The sequence below is a fragment of the Ostrea edulis genome, chromosome 2 (assembly GCF_947568905.1).
Source record: "Ostrea edulis chromosome 2, xbOstEdul1.1, whole genome shotgun sequence".
NCBI classification, from domain to species: Eukaryota; Metazoa; Mollusca; class Bivalvia; order Ostreida; family Ostreidae; genus Ostrea; species Ostrea edulis.
In genome coordinates, this window is record NC_079165.1 from 5,871,825 (window position 1) to 5,891,348 (window position 19,524).

A 19,524-nucleotide genomic window follows, 5' to 3' on the forward strand; every position below is an offset into this window, starting at 1 on the left:
CAAAATTTCAAGTCTATCGGATAAGCCATATAGGAGAAGAATTCTTAAGCTATTTTAACATTCTCCACCCCTCTTTTTAGGAAAATAATTGGATCCTCCTGTCTCAATAATATATACATATACAAATGGCAAAGAAGCATTGTAGAAAGTTTCAAGTCTATCTGATAAGCCATACAGGAGAAACATTCACAAGATTTTGTGACAGACAGACAGATGGACGGAAAATAAAAAAAACAATGTATCGCCCTGAAAAAGGGGAGACAATTTCATACACATCGAGGGTTCGCCTCATAAACTACAATACACAAAAATAGGGCATAAATAAGATTGTGACATCACTAAATGAAAACTGAATTAAGACAGCAATTTTGTATACCTCCATGTCCGTGTCTGAAACACTGGTACTTTTTAAAAATAATCCCATGACTTTAGAGATAACAAAAACTGTTGTATTTTCCTATTATTTATTAATAATTTAACAAACAGTGATAACAAATGTCTAGAGGGTAACAATGATTAAGGTGGAGTGGGAGAAGTCGACAAGGTAAGCAGTGTTGTTACAATTGGTACTTTCTGTCTAAACATCAATCAACAGTGCAATTTATACTAAACACATTAAAACTCAGGAATATGTACTATACTGAATGAGCAAGAGGACAATACGCCAGTTTCGAGATACATCCGAGTTATTTCCCTTTGGAGAACTCTCGTACATAGTAAGGCGCGAAAGAATTTGTTTGCACGCGGGAGTGGGACAGATATTCATCATAGCGTAAGTGAATGTACTCAGTAAGTTTCTCATACGCTGTTTGAAAACCCGAATTCGACTGATACACAAACTAAGTAAGAGATAAATATTTAGAGAGTAATTAAATACATAGAATTCTTATCCTATCACGTTATTTTGCTGGTCATAAGTACCATATCCAAGACATTTCTTGCAAATATGACATTGTTTGTATGTTTCCACTTCGGTAAAACATTTCTTTCGATAGTATTTAGTATTTCCCACATTTACATATTTAAAGAAAAGCCGCTTTTAATACATTTCATCATCTTCCTCGTTGGCTGTATATCCACTCTGTCCCACTTTGGCATTCAAAGTTCCACTAAATGCACCTCCTATACAGAAGAGTTCGTATCTCGAAACTGACGTATTTGTACATGTACGAGATCCATATCACAAAGAGGAGAAGACCTCCACTCTCGGCCGAATAGGGGCAATCTTAATTCCATCCATCACTTACTTTGCTAACACAAGGTGTGACACACTGCCTATGGCAAATTGAATGATCTTTAAATAATTTAAATTAAACAATATTTACAAAATGAGTGAATGGGATTTGGCAGCAGGCACAGCCTATTTTAACCCTCCCCTAATATTCATTAATAAAAACGAGACAAACCAAATACATCTTCCTTACAAGTAATATTTTGTGACCTCACCATGGTGGGTATGTCTTTGTGTGCATTTAATCTTTCAATATATGTCATGCCTAGATTTATGTATTATATAAAAATTCTACCAAAGCTAGAATCCATGACTGGTAACAACAGATCGAAGTTTATGAACAATTTGGTTGGTGGATCTTAACCTTTAAGGGGAGAGGGTGACGCACCCATAAACACAAAAGACGACAACTTCCGAGAAGTCTATAATTAGATTTGTTTTGCATTCTCTGAACACTATCGTTCTGGTATAATACTATTTTAAATATTTTTTCTTTGTAAGAAAGGTTGAACATACAATATGTTATACATGTACATATAAATGTAGTATTTACAAATAATGCCTCAGTAATTCAAAACATTTGTAATTAGTCCATTGTTTGAGGTTACTTTTATCTACTTTAACATGACATACTGTAAACCTATTACATTCAGCGGTGTATTCTTTTTAACGCTTTTGGCGGAAGAGGCCATCCGCTAAATCGAGTACATCACTAAACGTTTACACGTAAAGTAAATGTGAAGTCTACTTGCAATAAGTGCTAACTCAAATCCACGCTAATTGATAAAAAACTTGACTCCGTCAACTATTATCCACGCTGAATTTTCTACATTTACAGTAACCCAAACAACACCTGCCACTACAAACACGTACAACCTGTATTTCTACAGACAAGACACAAAACGAGGATTCAGTGCCACAATTAGGAGTACTTTTTTTAAAATTTGTGACGGATGGGATACTGTGCACATACTGATCCTGGATTATGCAAAACGACATCTGTGAAAAAATGGGATTTAAAATGAAAAAACATGAAATGGAGACTTTGTCTATTAATGATGTATTGAGTAAAAATATGTTGGCTTGTCGATTGTATTGAGTATCGACTTCACACAGAATTCATTGTGTATCACAGTCTTCATTTGAGAATTTCAGTACAGTTTATACAACAACTGATTCTAACTCAGAAATCTGAACAGGTTTCTAAATGATTTTTCTGAAGTATTAGTGGATGTAACTTATTCAGTGCTAGTGTGATTAGTGGATGTACTTGTTCAGTGCTCGTGTGCACAGATTACATGGTAATCACAGGGAGCAAATTAACTTTGAGAGTCTAACTCTTTTAGAGGCTGACCGATGAAAGACAGACCCAGCTTATGGTAGAAGAGCTGTAGTCCAAGCAATGCCAGGTCACATAGAACATGTGAGTACTACTAATTCTTTTTGTATTTCATGTACTTTACATGATTACCATGTACTTTGACAAACATTGGGGAGTTTTCCTTTAAAGCATTTGATGTAATACCATTCTCCACAAATTTTAGTACAGTAACAAGAGTTATCTTCCCTTTATAACACATTAGAGTTTCAGTCCAATTAAAACCATTCCCCATCTCCTTACACTCAGACAAGTGTAACAAGAAGGGGGGTGGGTTTTAATCAGACTGGTCAAGTTAAAAAATCAGGTGTTATATTTCAACCTAATGAGTATATAATTCTATATATACAGTAGTATATAATTCTGAATGAATCAAAATCTCCCAAAATTTGATGTGCCAACTTCTGGCTGGCTTTTCCTCTCCCAGTTACACACACTGGTGTACAGGGCACACTTTTATATACATGTAGGAAACAAAAAAATAAATAAAGTTGCATAATTAAACACTGCTTTCCGTGTTGTACATTTAAGGGGAAAAACACTAAAATGCTTATATACACTGTACAAAGTACACATTTTTACATTACTGTACATTTCAATAAACACATATGAACATACACAATTTATATCATGGGAAAAGTATTATTTTAAAGTTAAACAATACGAAGTAGTAAGGATTTCCTAAAAACACAGTCACTGACAACAATCTCATTGACAACGGTCTCACTGACAACAATCTCATTGACAACGGTCTCACTGACAACAATCTCAATGACAACGGTCTCACTGACAACAATCTCATTGACAACGGTCTCACTGACAACAATCTCATTGACAATGATCACACTGACAACAATCTCCTTGACAACAGTCTCATTGACAACAGTTTACATACAAACTTCCTTCTGACATTGTTACATTCAATAAAATAAATGCAGATATCCGAATACCTTTAACATGATTACATACTGCTGGCTAACATTGTAATTCTTTTTCAGTAAAATAAAGTGAACATTTGGGGACGTTTGATGATAAATTGTGAATGTACAGCATCTATCTGTAATGATATAATCTTAAAACTGAAGGAAGGCGATTAAATAAAAGTATACGAATAAATACTGAAATCTTGATATATATGTACATGTACTTAAATGCAATTCCAAATAGAAATAAATCAATTTGAAATGAGTACAAATCTAAAAATGTGTCATCTCTTCTTATACATGTACATATAATTTGTCACTTACGACGTCTAATAAAAATAGATTGCATATTTCCAGGGTGACAATACTCGTGTGCATACACAGCACATATTATGCGGATCATGAAAGCAGTTCACAGCAGACTGCAATTCTTATACAACATCTATTTACTACCGTGAATAAAATGTCACAAACCCTGATTTAACATTGTTTATGTACTAGTATTTGTTTTCTGTAATCATCATTATCATCCAGGTAACTGAGAACCAGTACACAAGTAACTGAGAACCAGTACACAAGTAACTGAGAACCAGTACACAAGTAACTGAGAACCAGTACACAAGTAATTAAGAACCAGTACACAAGTAACTGAGAACCAGTACACAAGTAACTGAGAACCAGTACACAAGTAATTAAGAACCAGAACACATGGATATATTATCAACACATTACGTACATTACATCCACTATATAATATATTTGTAACTATCTAAGTTTTTAATTACAATGTTAAAAATAATAAATGCTGATACGTTTCTACTTACAAATGTAGCGAACATTTATTACAGCTATCCTGATTGTCTAAACATAATTACAAAACAACAAACTTGTTAAGCTTTAAATCTGACTAGACCTGTGCATTTTTCTCCTTTTCTATATACCTGTACTATGCAGTGCTTCTGTATCCGGAGTTTTGAGATTAGATTTTTCTATATATACTATGCAGTGCTTCTGTATCCGGAGTTTTGAGATTAGATTTTTCTATACACTCTCCAGCGCTTCTGTCTCTGGAGTCTTGAGAGATAAAATGAGCTTTTCTATGAGGAATGACAACAGCTTATCAAGAGGGTCCATGAATCCCCTCTGCATCCATTTCGGTATGGTGACTCGTGCGTGAGAAAATCCAAGCTTCTGCAGAACATAGTCCACAACCACTGTGTCAATTTCTTGACCTTTGCTTGCCCAGTGGAGAAGTCTGCAAAATTCAGCAAATTTTATGGCTATTTTTGTTTTTAGATTGACGTAATGGTCTGATATCTTTTAAGCATTACAAAGCGATTTTCATACTAGCGGAATGCTCACAAGTACACTAGTCCCATACAGTCAGTAATGTAGTAATAATCAAAGTACACTAGTCCTACACAGTCAGTAATATAGTAATAATCAAACTACACTAGTCCTACACAGTCAGTAATGTAGTAATAATCAAAGAAAGGATTAACATCCATATAAACTATTCATTGGTTAAAGATGGCTCTGACAGTGTTCTTTCAACACTTTGTCTAACAGCTGAGAGTATGAGCATAAGGTTCATTCCAACATGACTTTCTTGAATATCAAATTGAAAAAAGATTCCAAGGCAAAATTTTTACTTTTCAAAACATATGGAAAAGTACCGATTGTTAGGCCGTTCTTGGCACAATGATTTTGACTGCGGATAACTCCGTTTACCTGATTAGGATATAGGGCTCACGGCGGGTGTGACCGGTCAACAGGGGATTCTTACTCCTCCTAGGCACCTGATCCCACCTCTGGTGTGTCCAGGGATCCGTGTTTGCCCAACTATCTATTTTGTATTGCTTGTAGGAGTTATGAGATTGATCGCTGTTCTTTATCTTCACCTTTCATTGATCACAGTCATGCCAAAAAAAGGCTAAAAGGCCACTTTTGGATGAAAGTGAAGAAAGCATCAAAATGTTTGTTCATCATTTCTTACAAACATGAAGAACAATTCCATTTTAAGCTGATTAATGGAAGAAGAAACTATCAAATTTGTGGGTTTTTTTTATTAAATACAAGGAACTGCCAACACATTGTGATATGGTAAAAATGTATTCAAACACACTTAATGTCACATTTAACATTCACACACTCGTAATGTCGAGTATCACAATCAAACACTCTAAATGTCAATGTTAAGAATTACATTTTACCTGTTGATGTTAAGAATTACATTTACCTGTCGATGTTAAGAATTACATTTACCTGTCAATGTTAAGAATTACATTTACCTGTCAATGTTAAGAATTACTTTACCTGTTGATGTTAAGAATTACATTTACCTGTCGATATTAAGAATTACATTTACCTGTCGATGTTAAGAATTACATTTAACCTGTCGATGTTAAGAATTACATTTACCTGTCGATGTTAAGAATTACATTTACCTGTCAATGTTAAAAATTACATTTACCTGTCGATGTTAAGAATTACATTTACCTGTCGATGTTAAGAATTACATTTACCTGTCAATGTTAAGAATTACATTTACCTGACTGTAGGTTCTAAATGCCAGGTATTACATTCAAACACTCTCCAGTCTTCCTTTAGAGCAGTTGTAGGATCAGTAATTCTCTTCCTCTCCGTCTCCGGAGTTCTCGGAGACTTTGAACTTGTCCCATAAGGAGCTTTTGTTCCTTAAAATGTGAAATTCTCATAATTAAGATAAATTAATTATAAAAAATTTACAAATTCATGATTAAGTATAACTGCAGATCTGTAGCTCTCTGGGAAAATATTGGGACAGACCAGAGAGCTACAGATCCACCCCTTATAAAAACCTTCAATTTACAGCACAGAAAAAATCTGCCCACGGTTAAGGCCTCTCGTATGGAAACATGACGTTTGTGTTATATATAACACTTACAACACACTCTGTATGAAACATGACTTTTGTGTAATATATAACACTTATTATATACTTTCAATTTCATCTCTTCTTTTTTCTTTAAAAGTTTGCGGGCATATATCACACGATATATGCCCGGAAACATTCCGGCCCGCAAACATTACGTCACAATCAAATTTCTACGCCGTTAAAATTCAAATTTTTCGTGTTTTTCATCTTTTACTCAGTTAAACCGATAAAGTTATTGTTAAAAATAAAATTATTGTTAGTTTCTAAATGAAATTGAAAGTATATAATAAAAAGGTTATAGACTTTGTATGGGAAATATGACGACCTCGTTTTTTGTCGCGAATGGACCTCGCAAGCTCGGTCCGTCTACGCGCCAAAAAACTCGGTCGTCATATTTTCCCATACAAAGTCTATAACCTATAATTACAACACACTCTGTATGAATCATGACTTTTGTGTTATATATAACACTTACAACACACTCTGTATGAATCATGACTTTTGTGTTATATTTAACACTTTCAACATACTCTGTATGAAACATGACTTTTGTGTTATATATAATACTTACAACACACTCTGTATGAAATATGACTTGTTTTGTCTGGATACTGACCTTTGTCCTTTTCCTTGATGTACGACAGAATGAGGTCATGAAGGAAGAGGATGACCTCTGCATCCATGGCAACAAAAATGTGATCCTCAAATTCTGTGACAAAACTGCACTCCACCACTGGACGAGGTTCTGGGAATAAAAAATAAAATTGTGCAACTTGGAACAGACACTTTCCATTGAAAACAAACTCCTGAAAGATTCTTCTCCATGGCAACTGGAAATATACACATGTATGTACTTCAGTATATTGCATGTTATAATATATACATGTCCAATGCACATAATAAATCGTGAAAGTCAAGAATGTTAGTGACATTGAATTTGTTAATCTGCCAGAAAACCAAAACCACTTCCTCTTTAAATACATCACACTATAAAATCAACAGCCTCATGTTTCCTTAAATCTGATGAAATCAGAAAGATGTTCCGATTTGTCATCTACAAAAATAGTGACCTCCCTGTCTCCTGTAATAAAGATTGATTCACATTACCATCAGGTTTTGGTTCATGCAGAGATTGGTTGTGAATGATTCACATTACCATCAGGTTTTGGTTCATGCAGAGATTGGTTGTGAATGATTCACATTACCATCAGGTTTTGGTTCATGCAGAGATTGGTTGTGAATGATTCACATTACCATCAGGTTTTGGTTCATGCAGAGATTGGTTGTGAATGATTCACATTACCATCAGGTTTTGGTTCATGCAGAGATTGGTTGTGAATGATTTACATTACCATCAGGTTTTGGTTCATGCAGAGATTGGTTGTGAATGGTCTTCAGCTGCAGCTGGAGAGATGGCAGCATGAAAATCATCTCCGTGTCGTGAGTGTAGGCCTGGACTTTCCGGATCCGCCGGATCTCCAGGGCGTCTTCCTCATGAGACATTTGAGGAAAGCAGTCAAGTCCTGAAAAAACAAGAAGTTTTGTATTGCATGCACACTTTGTTTCTCCCTCTACTCTGGAAGCAATAATTGTACATCTCCCTATCTGTATAAATAATTGTACTTCTCCCTATCTGTATAAATAATTGTACATCTCCCTATCTGTGTAGAGAATTGTACATCTCCCTATCTGTATAAATAATTGTACATCTCCCTATCTGTATAAATAATTGTACTTCTCCCTATCTGTATAAATAATTGTACATCTCCCTATCTGTATAAATAATTGTACTTCTCCCTACCAGTGTAGCGATTGTACAGCTCCAGACACCTTCAAGTTGTCCTACCTTTGATGTCGGACGTGGCCAGTGTGTAGCGATTGTACATCTGACACCTTTAAGTTGTCCTACCTTTGATGTCCGAGGTGGCCAGTGTGTAGTGGAACCACTCCTGCACACTAGTGAAGGAGGGAGGCATGGAGTGGCCCCGACTCAGCATACAGATGTAGGCCATGTGCTGTTCCTTAATGTGCTGGGTAAGGTCGTGTCCGATGTAGAAGTTCAGGTTCTGGATCACATGAATTCCTAGGTAGAGAATAAAGAAAACTACTTACCAACCTTGATTGTGTAAAATTATGACTATTTTGGAAGAATTTGTTGGAAAATTACCCCCGCTGTCAAGAGATTTTGTTGGAAACAGGAACATTGTAATTTAAAATAAGCATTATAAAGATCTTGAAAAATCACCTGGATTGCTTTTGGTTTCGTTGTTGCATTGTGACAATTATAAATAGGTTATTACAATAAGAAAGAACTCAAACAAATGGTATTCAAATGTTAAGGTGTCACAATCCCAAACATCCGTGGTAATTTAATGTATACTAAAATTAACTGATGGCAATAAAATAATGCACAAAATATAATTATTTAAATATAGAAATTTGCAAAACAATTTTCAATTTTTGGCAGAGAAACACATGTAAGCAGGGCTCTGCTGTTGGATAGTAAGGGTCCGACCTTGATGTGGTCATGTGACATTAAAAAGGAATACCCTCTTTGAGGTATTCACCATTCTAACTTTGTCTAACTGAGTAACATCTAATGAGCAGGATGAACTTTTGCCACATCCTAGCAGATTTTTACTAACATTACAGAATTCCGGTAACCTTAACGCCACTTCTGCTCAGGTCAACTGTATGTATCAAAATTAATATCGTAAAATACCACACAAAAGTCAATGTTGACAAAATGAAATATTCTTGAAGTAAAGGAATCAAAGGAAGTAGACAGAGATCTGCCCTACCTCCCTCTGGCAGCTGTTGGGACTCGGTGGAAAATATGATGTAAGGCTCATGCATTGTGAATAGAGCCCAGGATTTGGCCTTGAAATTCATCCCATGGAAACAAGCCAAGGTCAAGTTTCTGCCCTTCAAGGTCATATTCCCACCAAGAATCGTGCCTTCCTTTGGGATCATGCTAGGCAGCATGGAAAAACGACATCCAACCACAAGTTCTAATGCCCTCTGCCAATGCCTGTGGTGACGAATGTCCCATATACCTACATGTACAAACAGATGTCCACCACTTAATTATTTAATCACAGAACAGCAGTCTAGCCACTGGCAAAAAAGAATTGAGATTGCAAATCAAAGTATGAAACAGGTATTATAAGTACATAATGGAAATTGTATGCAAAGCCTGAATTGTTTATCATTGTGGATAAAAAGAGGGGGGGGGGGGGGGGGTGGGGGGTGGGGGGTGGGGGGTGTATATCTGCAGGTGCATTATAAATGATAAATGAAAGATTAACGATCTCACAATCAATGTCATCTGACATTTTCCTGCGATCACTCCCACGTTTTGTTCCTGGCATCGGGCCAAAAGCTGACAACACCCGTCTACTGCTGGTGAACTGGTTCACGACAAACTCTTCTATTTTGGAGACCATCTTGATGATGTCTGGGGTGGTAGAGCGAGAAATCATCATGTGAAACTGCTCCCAGTGCAGGTCACCGTGAGCAAAGAGGATAGCTGGTCTAAAATACGCATTTAACACCTCATTACTAGCATATTACAAGATTACATTAATGTGTTAAATATACATGACTTGTACATGTAATAAGATTTTCAAATTTTGTCATATGCGAGTAGTAGAGAATAAACATTTCAAAGCAAATTTTTAATATGATAACATTTACAAGTTGATATACAGATATATCTCATGATGTACATTGTACATCTCATTATTGGATAATGTATATCTCGTTATTTGATGATGTATATCTCGTCATTTGATGATGTATATCTCGTTATTTGATGACACATCTCGTTATTTGATGATGTATATCTCGTTATTTGATGATGTATATCTCGTTATTTGATGACACATATCTCGTTATTTGATGATGTATATCTTGTTATTTGATGATGTATATCTCGTTATTTGATGATGTATATCTCGTTATTTGATGATGTATATCTCGTTATTTGATGATGTATATCTCGTTATTTGACGATGTATATCTCGTTATTTGATGATGAATCATTGCCTACCGTGTCGTAGCTAATGGAGTGTCACTTGTTGGTTTGTCCTGAACCAGCCATTCATCCTTCATGGCAATGTCGAGATCACTCAGTCGAGCCATCAGAACACTGGTTCCCATGTAGTCTAGACGACACTCGACCGTGTGCAGCGAGACTCCCGTACTGTGCAAGGGTTGCTTCCCTTGTTCAGGATCCTCGTTTACTTCCACTGTGAAACACGCGATAAAAATCATATATTTGATGCATTTCATTCTACATAACTCAGCATCCACTGAGATCAAATTATCATAATTACGAATAAGAATATTATGAGAGTAAACATTTTAGCATTAGTAAATTTTTGCCAAACCATGAATTCACTAGATTGATGATTGTCATTCACCAAAACATTCACTATTAACTTGTTCCATAATTTACACATAAATGAACGAGTAGACATCCATGTACACATTTACCAGAAAGAATAAGGTCATTGATGTCAATGGTCCCTCCCACCACTCCTCCCCGAGAGTCGAAGTGGGAATTGCCTGTCCCAGCTGTGATCTTCAAGTCACGGTGACCATTACTATGAATAGACAGGCTGCCCTGACTTTTGATTTGTTGAGTGGTCCAACTGTAAAATAAATGTGCAGTGTTTGTACTTTAAAAGAAAAAAATACTGTCTGTGTAAGGTACATGTAAATCATTCAACTAATGATAATCATATTGTAGATGAATTGAATTATTCAATACAAATTATGAAATGTTTTTTTTTATCCTAAGAACATTTCTTCTAATTATTAAGAAATATATTTTGATTTAAGAGAACATTTCAGCCCCCCCCCTTCTTTTTCTCTTTAAAATCTTACACAGTGTTCCCCATGACATTGCTCATGTTAACATGGAGGTCCAACTTTGCCAGGTTGACAGCAAACAGCACCAGAGTTTCCCAGGAAACAGACTTGGGTGTCACATGACTACCACTGTGATGACTCTTATGCTTTCCCGATTCTGATTGGCTGAGACTAGATCTGTGTTTCCCAGGAATCTTTGTGGTTGAGCCTGGAGTTCCTGTGTGTGTGTGAGTGATGTATTCAGGGGGCATGACCTCTGTAGGGGACTGTGGTAATGAGGCTAAAATTGAAATCATCAATATTAGTTTTTGTAAATCGAGCCACATTGTATTATCTAGTACCCAAAGGTTATCAAATTTGTGCAAACAAACTTTCAATTGCGTATCAATACTGGGAAATGTGACAAGCAATATTTGTGACTAAGCCAATCAACACATCCCATGAACATGGTTTGGTGGAGTAAGCATGAGCAGGAACATAGACATTATGAACTGCACTTTGTGCAATGAGGAAAAAGATGGAGAAAAGATTCAACATCTCCCCCTGGAAATAACTAACTTACAACATAAATTCAATTCAATTCACAACATAAACTCAATTCAATTTACTAAAGAAATTCTAACACAAATCTTAGTTTTCACATTTTACACCATTCACGAAATATTTACTACAACACATCTACAACACAACATATACAAGTCCTCCTTCAACTTCCTGTAAGATCCGGAGGCAATATATAACACGTACATCATAGTTGAGATTAGGCTTTACCTACATGTACATGTATTAAATGTACATGTAGTACTAATACGGAACTATTTCTGGCAACATACAATTGGTAAAAACCCAACAAATAATAATTATATAATATAAAAGTACAAACTTGAAGTTGAAGATACCTATACCTGGATTAGTTCGATCCATGTCTACATTTTCTTTCATATGATATGTTATATCTATCCTATCATCTTAAATACATGTACTGTGACTAGGTGATATACACGTATGTATATTTTTGTTATATGTAATCATTAATCATTATGGCTGATTTTCCCCACTATGATGAAAAGACGTTCTTCTCAAAACCTCATTTCCCCATTATCAAAGATACCCAACCTGTTCTTCTCAAAACCTCATTTCCCCATTATCAAAGATACCCAACCTGTTTGCACAAATTTGCTGTCGATCTGCTGTTTGAGGTCGGAGCTGAGCTGTACTCGAATCTTGTCTCCTGAGGAGCTTCGTCGATGGTGACCGGGGAGGAACACATTCAGAGTGTTGGACTGAGAGAGGGAGGGGGAGGAGGTGAAAAGCTTAGGGACAGGGCCCCTCACCGGGCTTTCCCCCTGGGAGCTGTCGGTGGAGGTCGTATCGGATTCTGTAAAGCATCACACAACGGCAAAACTAAATACCAAGCAAAAAGTATACAATTCCTGGCCAGGCTTAGAATACAGGAGTCTCTCATGAGGTGAGGAATTATCTTAAAGGATAAAAAAAAACTAATTCTTACAAAAACTACCGGGTAATAAGAAAAGAACTGGAAAAGCTAACATAACTAATGGAAACCAGTTGAATGGTTGACAGGAAATAAGCAAGACTTAGAATAGAACTGGGGCCTGATACAGAAAAATTATTGGTATTAGATTTTATCTTTTAATGTAAGAAAATATTGAAAATAAATCACTGAAATTCAAATTCAAACTCCATTGTTACATGTATATTAGAAGACAAAAATTTTGAAGTAGAGAAATGAAATTAATCTAGAGGAACAAGTTTAAAATTACAAAATTCTTTAAAAATCTATATTTATGTAGAAATATTATTTCAAAATTCCCTGCCTGGAATTGTACACAAATCAAAGGAAACTAAGTCAATTCTTAATACAAACTTCAAATGAATTCATCACCAAAATTAAAATTATATTAATACATTTAATAGATAATAAGACAATCAAAACATGTCATATCCAGTGCACAAAACTGTAAATAAATTCTCCTGCAATATTTTATTATTTTAACAACGTTTAATAATCATATTAAACAATTAATGACACCAAAAAGCAAATTTATAGCAACATAAACTAACATGGCATACATTAGCAAAGATATTTGACAGAAGACAAACAACTTCAAATGCACAACACATCACACAACCCACCATCGTCTGCTACATGAATGTAACTCTCATCCCCCAGAAACATACGTCGAGCCAGACTTCTGTTGTACCAAGCCTTGGGGAACGACAGGATTTCAGACAACCTCCGCATGTCATACTTAAATGCTGCTGACCCAATATCACAAATAGCTACAATATGTATACAAATGCAATAAGCATGTATTTCTAAAGGTTTGAAATATAAAACTTATCAATTCTATTTTCAAACTAATGAAAATGTACCAAGATCTAAAAAATACAACTACATATATGTACATGTATATGCAGTTGTACCCTTTATAATCCTTGCTTATGTTACATCAAGGATCTGTTACATATGTACTACTCATGTTTGTTAATCACTGTCTCTAGTTCTAAATTACAAACTATAATTCAAACTTTTAAGAATAAGAAAGATAGACTTTGCTGAAATTGTCATTGGGTTTCCTCACCAGAGAATCTGACGATGTTGGATTTAGCCTCTTTGTCCAAGGCACGTACTTCTATTTTACGACTGCGAGAAATGTTGATCTTGACAAACTCTACATTCAAACTGAGCATGTCACGTCGAGTCTGCTCAGACCAAGCTGGTTCATTTTCCTGAATGCTTCCTGTAACAAAGAAATTCAACTCATTATCACAGTATCTGCTTTTTTATATTTGGAAGAATTTAATTCTGTGAACGGTAGTACACAAAGGTTACTACTTACAAAATTCAACGTTAAATCCTACTTCCCGTTTTAAAAATCTAAAGATGCCCTAATGGGGTAAATATCCAATGAAAATTCAAAATTGACAAGCAATCTTGTCAAAACCAGTGAAACAATGCATTCAATATTTCAATAATCCAAGGTATTGACTTAATGAAATGTATTATCTGATGAAACATTCATTGATGTAGCACAGGATTGAATTTGGCTTATAACTATCACACTGTACAAACTGACCATCACAAACCACAGTGGTTGTAACTGAAGCTTACATGTAATCAGATGAACGGTTCGTAGAATGCTTGTTAATGCAAATAGGTAGGCCCTAAGTTAAAATAAGAGATATTTGTAAACAATAATGCCCCATCCCTTTTCCCTCACGCAACACCATTGAATTCAATTGTGACCAATTTTACATTGATGAATGGCCCCTGACCTTTCAACCTTGAATTTTACGTTCACTAAGTTTGAAGTTTCTGTCTTGTATAGGTCAAACACTCCTATCAATATTAAAGCTGTAGACAGACAAAAAACAATATGACACAAGCAGGCCAAATACCCCCCCCCCCCCTCCTTCCAAAAAAAAAAAAAGACCTGTAGGGCCAGTATACTGTCCTTAAGCATCTGTCTACAGTCATTCTTTAAAATGCTGTGGGAGATGGAGGTTGGATGAAACACAATAAACAGTTATTATGCTGTGTATAAAATTAGCTTTAACGTAGAACAGCCATTTTCGACATCAACTTCACATATATTGACCTTACCCAAATTATATCCAGGTGATGTATTCAGCTTTCGTTGCACCCCTCCTCCGTAAGGATGGAAGATGTACAGGGAGAAGTCTGACATCGCACCCGTAAAACTCAAGCCCCCAGCAGACATGAAACCACCATCACACGAGGTCGTACTGCTGGCCCGGGGGCGGTTTTCACCATGGCTGCGAGACCCACTGGGGTTCCTTTCTCTTAATTTTGATCCTAAAAGACAAGATTAATAGACTCCTTCATTCATATGAGGGTGGAATTGGGAGTTTCCACCTCCGGGACAAGATTCAGAGTCTAGGACTAGGCTTTGCCCAAAGAGGCTTTGTCAAGTCCTAGACAGCAAATTTTGTCCCAGAGGTGGAATTTCCCAGGAGTAAATAACAAAGGATTATTTTTCTCAAATTTCAACCATTGTTTAGTGCATAAATTCAGGAGCTTTCAGAAAATTCACAATTATCAAAATCCTCATTTTAACTTCAATGCAAAAACTTATTAGACAGTCAGAAAGAGCAAACCCAAAAATGATTTACACCCAAAACATAAACTAAAAAACCAAAGGTTGTCCACCAGAAAGCTATATCAAATTCATATTCAAAGAAAACAATACAAAATATTTTACTTCACCATGTAACGTAAATAATACAAAATATATGATATGTTACAATCAAATGATGTCGCAGCAGTGTGAGACAGAAAAATCTCACATGGCTGTCTCACACGGGTAAAGTCGATCTCACACTGGTGATTATGTGAGAAAGAAAAATCTAACATTGCTGTCTAACATGGGTAAAGTCGATCTCACACTGGTGATCATGTGAGAGTATTCACTCTTTAATTCTTGTATCACTTTGAAACATTTACATGCATAAGCATAGAAAACATCAGTCATGGACAGAGCAACAAACCTTTAGCAGTTTTAATAGGAGGTGTTCCTTCTGCCAGCGATGCATCAATATCCGAACTCTTGGTGGAGAACACGGTTTCTAGGGCAGGGACCTTAAGCAGGCATTCCACACGTGATGTAGGAAGACAGTTAAAGCGGATGATGGAAGGCTCCACGCGGATGAAGACCACCACATCCACAGGAAAAGAAGTCTGTGTTACCATGGTACCCAGGGAACTGTAGGACTGGTCCATTTCAACATGATGAGAACTGCCCTCTTCTATTCAAGGTAATTCAGTACAAAAATGTAACACTTAATTACTTCCTGCATTTTGTTGATTAGATAACATTTTAATGTTTATGTAATGTACATTGTGACAGAGAAAATGTGAACCTTTCTTGCTTTGCTGCAGTGTCGACATCGGAATAGGTTCTAAAGCTTGCTCTAGAAAGTCCAAAAGACAAGGGCTAATGACCATTTCCTGAAAGAAATTAAAGAATTCTAACTTTTCATGTGGAATCTTCTCTAGTACAGTTGGATGGACTGAAAATCTAAAGAAATTGTAGGACAGAATAAAAGTAGTAAAATTTCTAAGAACAGTGTCTGATTCTTATCGAAGTGAAAATGACAGAATAAAAATTCTTTGCAACACTCTGTAGCTATATTTTCTGTAGAAAAGCTGAGCATAAATTTAAAAGATAAGAGTAAGAATCTTAGAAATTATCTTGAAAATGCTGATGATATTCAAAACCATGACTTTAGAGAAATTCTTGATGACATTAAGCAAATTCATCCATGCCCTAGATGTATGTACTGGCTGGTCCTTTCCATGTGAAATGTAACAAGTTCTTATTGCAAATCTCTGGTTACCAAACAAATTTCCAAAGAGGTTCAAGAAAAAAAAGAAGGTAGGATGCATCTGGAGTATGTGGAAAGGGAATATGAAAATTCCGTCTTTCATATTTATAATCTACAAACCTTATTCATCAGATTAGGAGCATCAGTTCTCTGTAACAATTATTGGTAAATGACATGAAATTCATAAATTGAACGTCTCATGTGAACCACCTTAATTTGTAATGTACATGCATGTCTCTTTCTCAGTGTTTATCTCATGAGAGATACATGCAGCTAAATTGTGAAATGTATTAGGAATGTTACAGATATGTTTAAGAACCTTTGGGTAATAGCAATCATCGGTGACTCTTTGTACTTGCACGCAAATGCACCCCCATTATTCTATACGTCCTGCACCACCAGGAGCCAGAATTTCAATTCAATACGAGTTCAATCTGAAGCACATGATGATTTAGATGTATGCGTGGTAACTTTGGTTTTCCCTACTTTTGTTACCCTTGAGCAGATAACCTATAGAGAAGGTCAATTCAAATATCAATCTGTTGATTGTTTTATCATGGTTCCAGTCTTCAGTTTACCTATGACTGGAAATATCTGCATTCTATCAAGTAGTGTCCATAGCATCATTACTATGTCATTCTTAAGAAAACAGTTTTATTAATATTATCAATCCTTTACATGCACACCTCTGAATTTCTATTGTTGCCTAGCTTGAAGTCTGGATTCGTTAGAATTAGGAGAAATGAAGAAATGAATCTACATTTATGTTGCTCAGGAAGCTTTCACATTCTGGCCTATCGGTTCTAACGATAAAGATTTCATCCCATTTTCTCATTCACTATTTACAGACAAAATTAAAACTTGTTACATTCGACTTGAGAAAATTAAAACAAAACTTGTTTAATTCGACTTGAGAAAATTAAAACGTGTTTAATTCGACTTGAGAAAATCAAAATGTGTTTAATTCGACTTGAGAAAATTAAAACATGTTTAATTTGACTTGCTCTTACAGAGAAATTTAAAACTTGTTTAATTTGACATGCTCTTACAGAGAAATTTAAAACTTGTTTAATTTGACAAGCTCTTGGAGAGGAATTTTAAATTAAATAGGTGTTATTGAGGTATCATTTTAAAACTTCTTTATCAATGTAAGACTCCATTCTTCATTACACTCAAATATGCACAAGGTATTTTAAAGGCAACTTTGGTTTAAAATGGTTCTGCATGCAAACCTCTGGTGAACCAAACACAAATCTATGCATTGTGCTGTCATAGATTAGAACGGACTGTTACATGACTGGCATGTATCAATGAAAACCATCAATAGTTTTAATTTTTCTGGTCCTTAACTGATAGACATGAGATTACAAATTCAATCATTTCTACAAAGTGTCTCCTCACCTCCGGCAAGGACTGCAGCGACAACCATGCGTACAGGTTCGCTTTCTTGACACCCGACTTCTTTGAGTACACGGATGATGTACTGTCTCGGGTCTCAACGGACTCCAGGCTGATGGGTGGCTGAGGTCGAGGAGGGACTTTAGGAGGAGTAGAAATAATCAGTTTTCTCATTACCACCTCCTCCTCCTCGTCATCAACAGTCACTTTCACTGTGGGGAATTCTGGCGGGGGCCAGGACTTCTGGGGGGGAATGAACTCCTCCTCCAGTGGACTGGGCTCTGGTGAGAAGGACTTTCCTCTAGCAGTTTCTTCTCCATCAAATGAGTCGACAGAGCACTTTGACTTAAGTTCTGAGTCTGTGCTGTGAGTCTTGGAATTGTAATGCACCTAAAACATCGAATGTAATGCACCTAAAACATTGAATGTAATGCACCTAACACATCAAATCTCATTTGTAATGCACGTAAACATCAAATGTAATGCACCTAAAACATCAAATGTAATGCACCTAATGGTAAATGTGCAAGTTACTAAACACAAACAGTAAAATGTCAAATTGCTGTACATTCATTCAGTATAAACAAAAATAGATTATTTAAAAAAATCATAACTTTTTTTACTTTTTCATTTGTATCAGTGTATAATACGATATAACTTCGAATTTTCATCATATATGATCACATATTTCAGTTCAGCTTTGATATCAATATGGACTACTCTATCCTTACTTTGAGCTTTGAGATCAATATGGACTACTCTATCCTTACTTTGAGATCAATATGGACTACTCTATCCTTACTTTGAGATCAATATGGACTACTCTATCCTTACTTTGATATCAATATGGACTACTCTATCCTTACTTTGATATCAATATGGACTACTCTATCCTTACTTTGATATCAATATGGAATACTCTACCCTTACTTTGATATCAATATGGACTACTCTATCCTTACTTTGATATCAATATGGACTACTCTATCCTTACTTTGAGCTTTGATATCAATATGGACTACTCTATCCTTACTTTGATATCAATATGGACTACTCTATCCTTACTTTGAGGTCAATGCTCGGCAGGAAGAAGACGGTGTCCTCTATCTGCTGTGATGTCGGAGGCTTCTTCCCTTGTGCTGACACGGGTGTGGAAGTCATGTCCATTTTCTTGTTCTTCTTTTTGGAGGTTGGAGACAGCATGGGGTCTGGTGTTTTCTCTCTCTTTTGTTGTCTGTGTAAATAAAGCAAAGCATGTATAAAACTATAAATGTTCTATTTGTAACTATAAATGTCATATTAAAAACTTTATGTTCCATTTCAAACTATGAATGTTCTACTTAAAACTATGAATGTTCCATTTCAAACTATTAATGATCCATTTCAAAGTATGGATGTTCCATTTCAAACTATGGATATTCTTCAAACTATG

At 35.7% G+C, this 19,524-nt stretch overlaps 1 protein-coding gene across 5 annotated transcripts in view; it reads right to left on the bottom strand.

Moving 5' to 3' along the window:
* Positions 1-447: 447 nt before the first annotated feature.
* Positions 448-19,524, bottom strand: part of LOC125679064 (bridge-like lipid transfer protein family member 1) — a 79,830-nt gene continuing 60,753 nt past the window's right edge. For 2 of the 5 annotated variants that reach the window (XM_056157454.1, XM_056157453.1), the window contains 19 exons: positions 19,158-19,326; positions 18,096-18,482; positions 16,815-16,844; positions 16,230-16,317; positions 15,858-16,115; positions 14,953-15,165; positions 13,931-14,089; positions 13,482-13,628; positions 12,487-12,702; positions 11,340-11,604; positions 10,947-11,104; positions 10,501-10,699; positions 9,766-9,983; positions 9,251-9,505; positions 8,359-8,532; positions 7,802-7,972; positions 7,066-7,194; positions 6,084-6,228; positions 448-4,787 (listed from right to left, as the gene is read on the bottom strand). In XM_056157454.1, coding sequence (XP_056013429.1) covers positions 4,574-4,787; positions 6,084-6,228; positions 7,066-7,194; positions 7,802-7,972; positions 8,359-8,532; positions 9,251-9,505; positions 9,766-9,983; positions 10,501-10,699; positions 10,947-11,104; positions 11,340-11,604; positions 12,487-12,702; positions 13,482-13,628; positions 13,931-14,089; positions 14,953-15,165; positions 15,858-16,115; positions 16,230-16,317; positions 16,815-16,844; positions 18,096-18,482; positions 19,158-19,326 — 3,595 coding nt within the window. In that variant the 3' untranslated portion in view covers positions 448-4,573. The remainder of the gene's footprint in view (positions 4,788-6,083; positions 6,229-7,065; positions 7,195-7,801; positions 7,973-8,358; positions 8,533-9,250; positions 9,506-9,765; positions 9,984-10,500; positions 10,700-10,946; positions 11,105-11,339; positions 11,605-12,486; positions 12,703-13,481; positions 13,629-13,930; positions 14,090-14,952; positions 15,166-15,857; positions 16,116-16,229; positions 16,318-16,814; positions 16,845-18,095; positions 18,483-19,157; positions 19,327-19,524) is intronic. The other 3 variants (XM_056157456.1, XM_056157455.1, XM_056157457.1) reach the window with 3 other exon arrangements.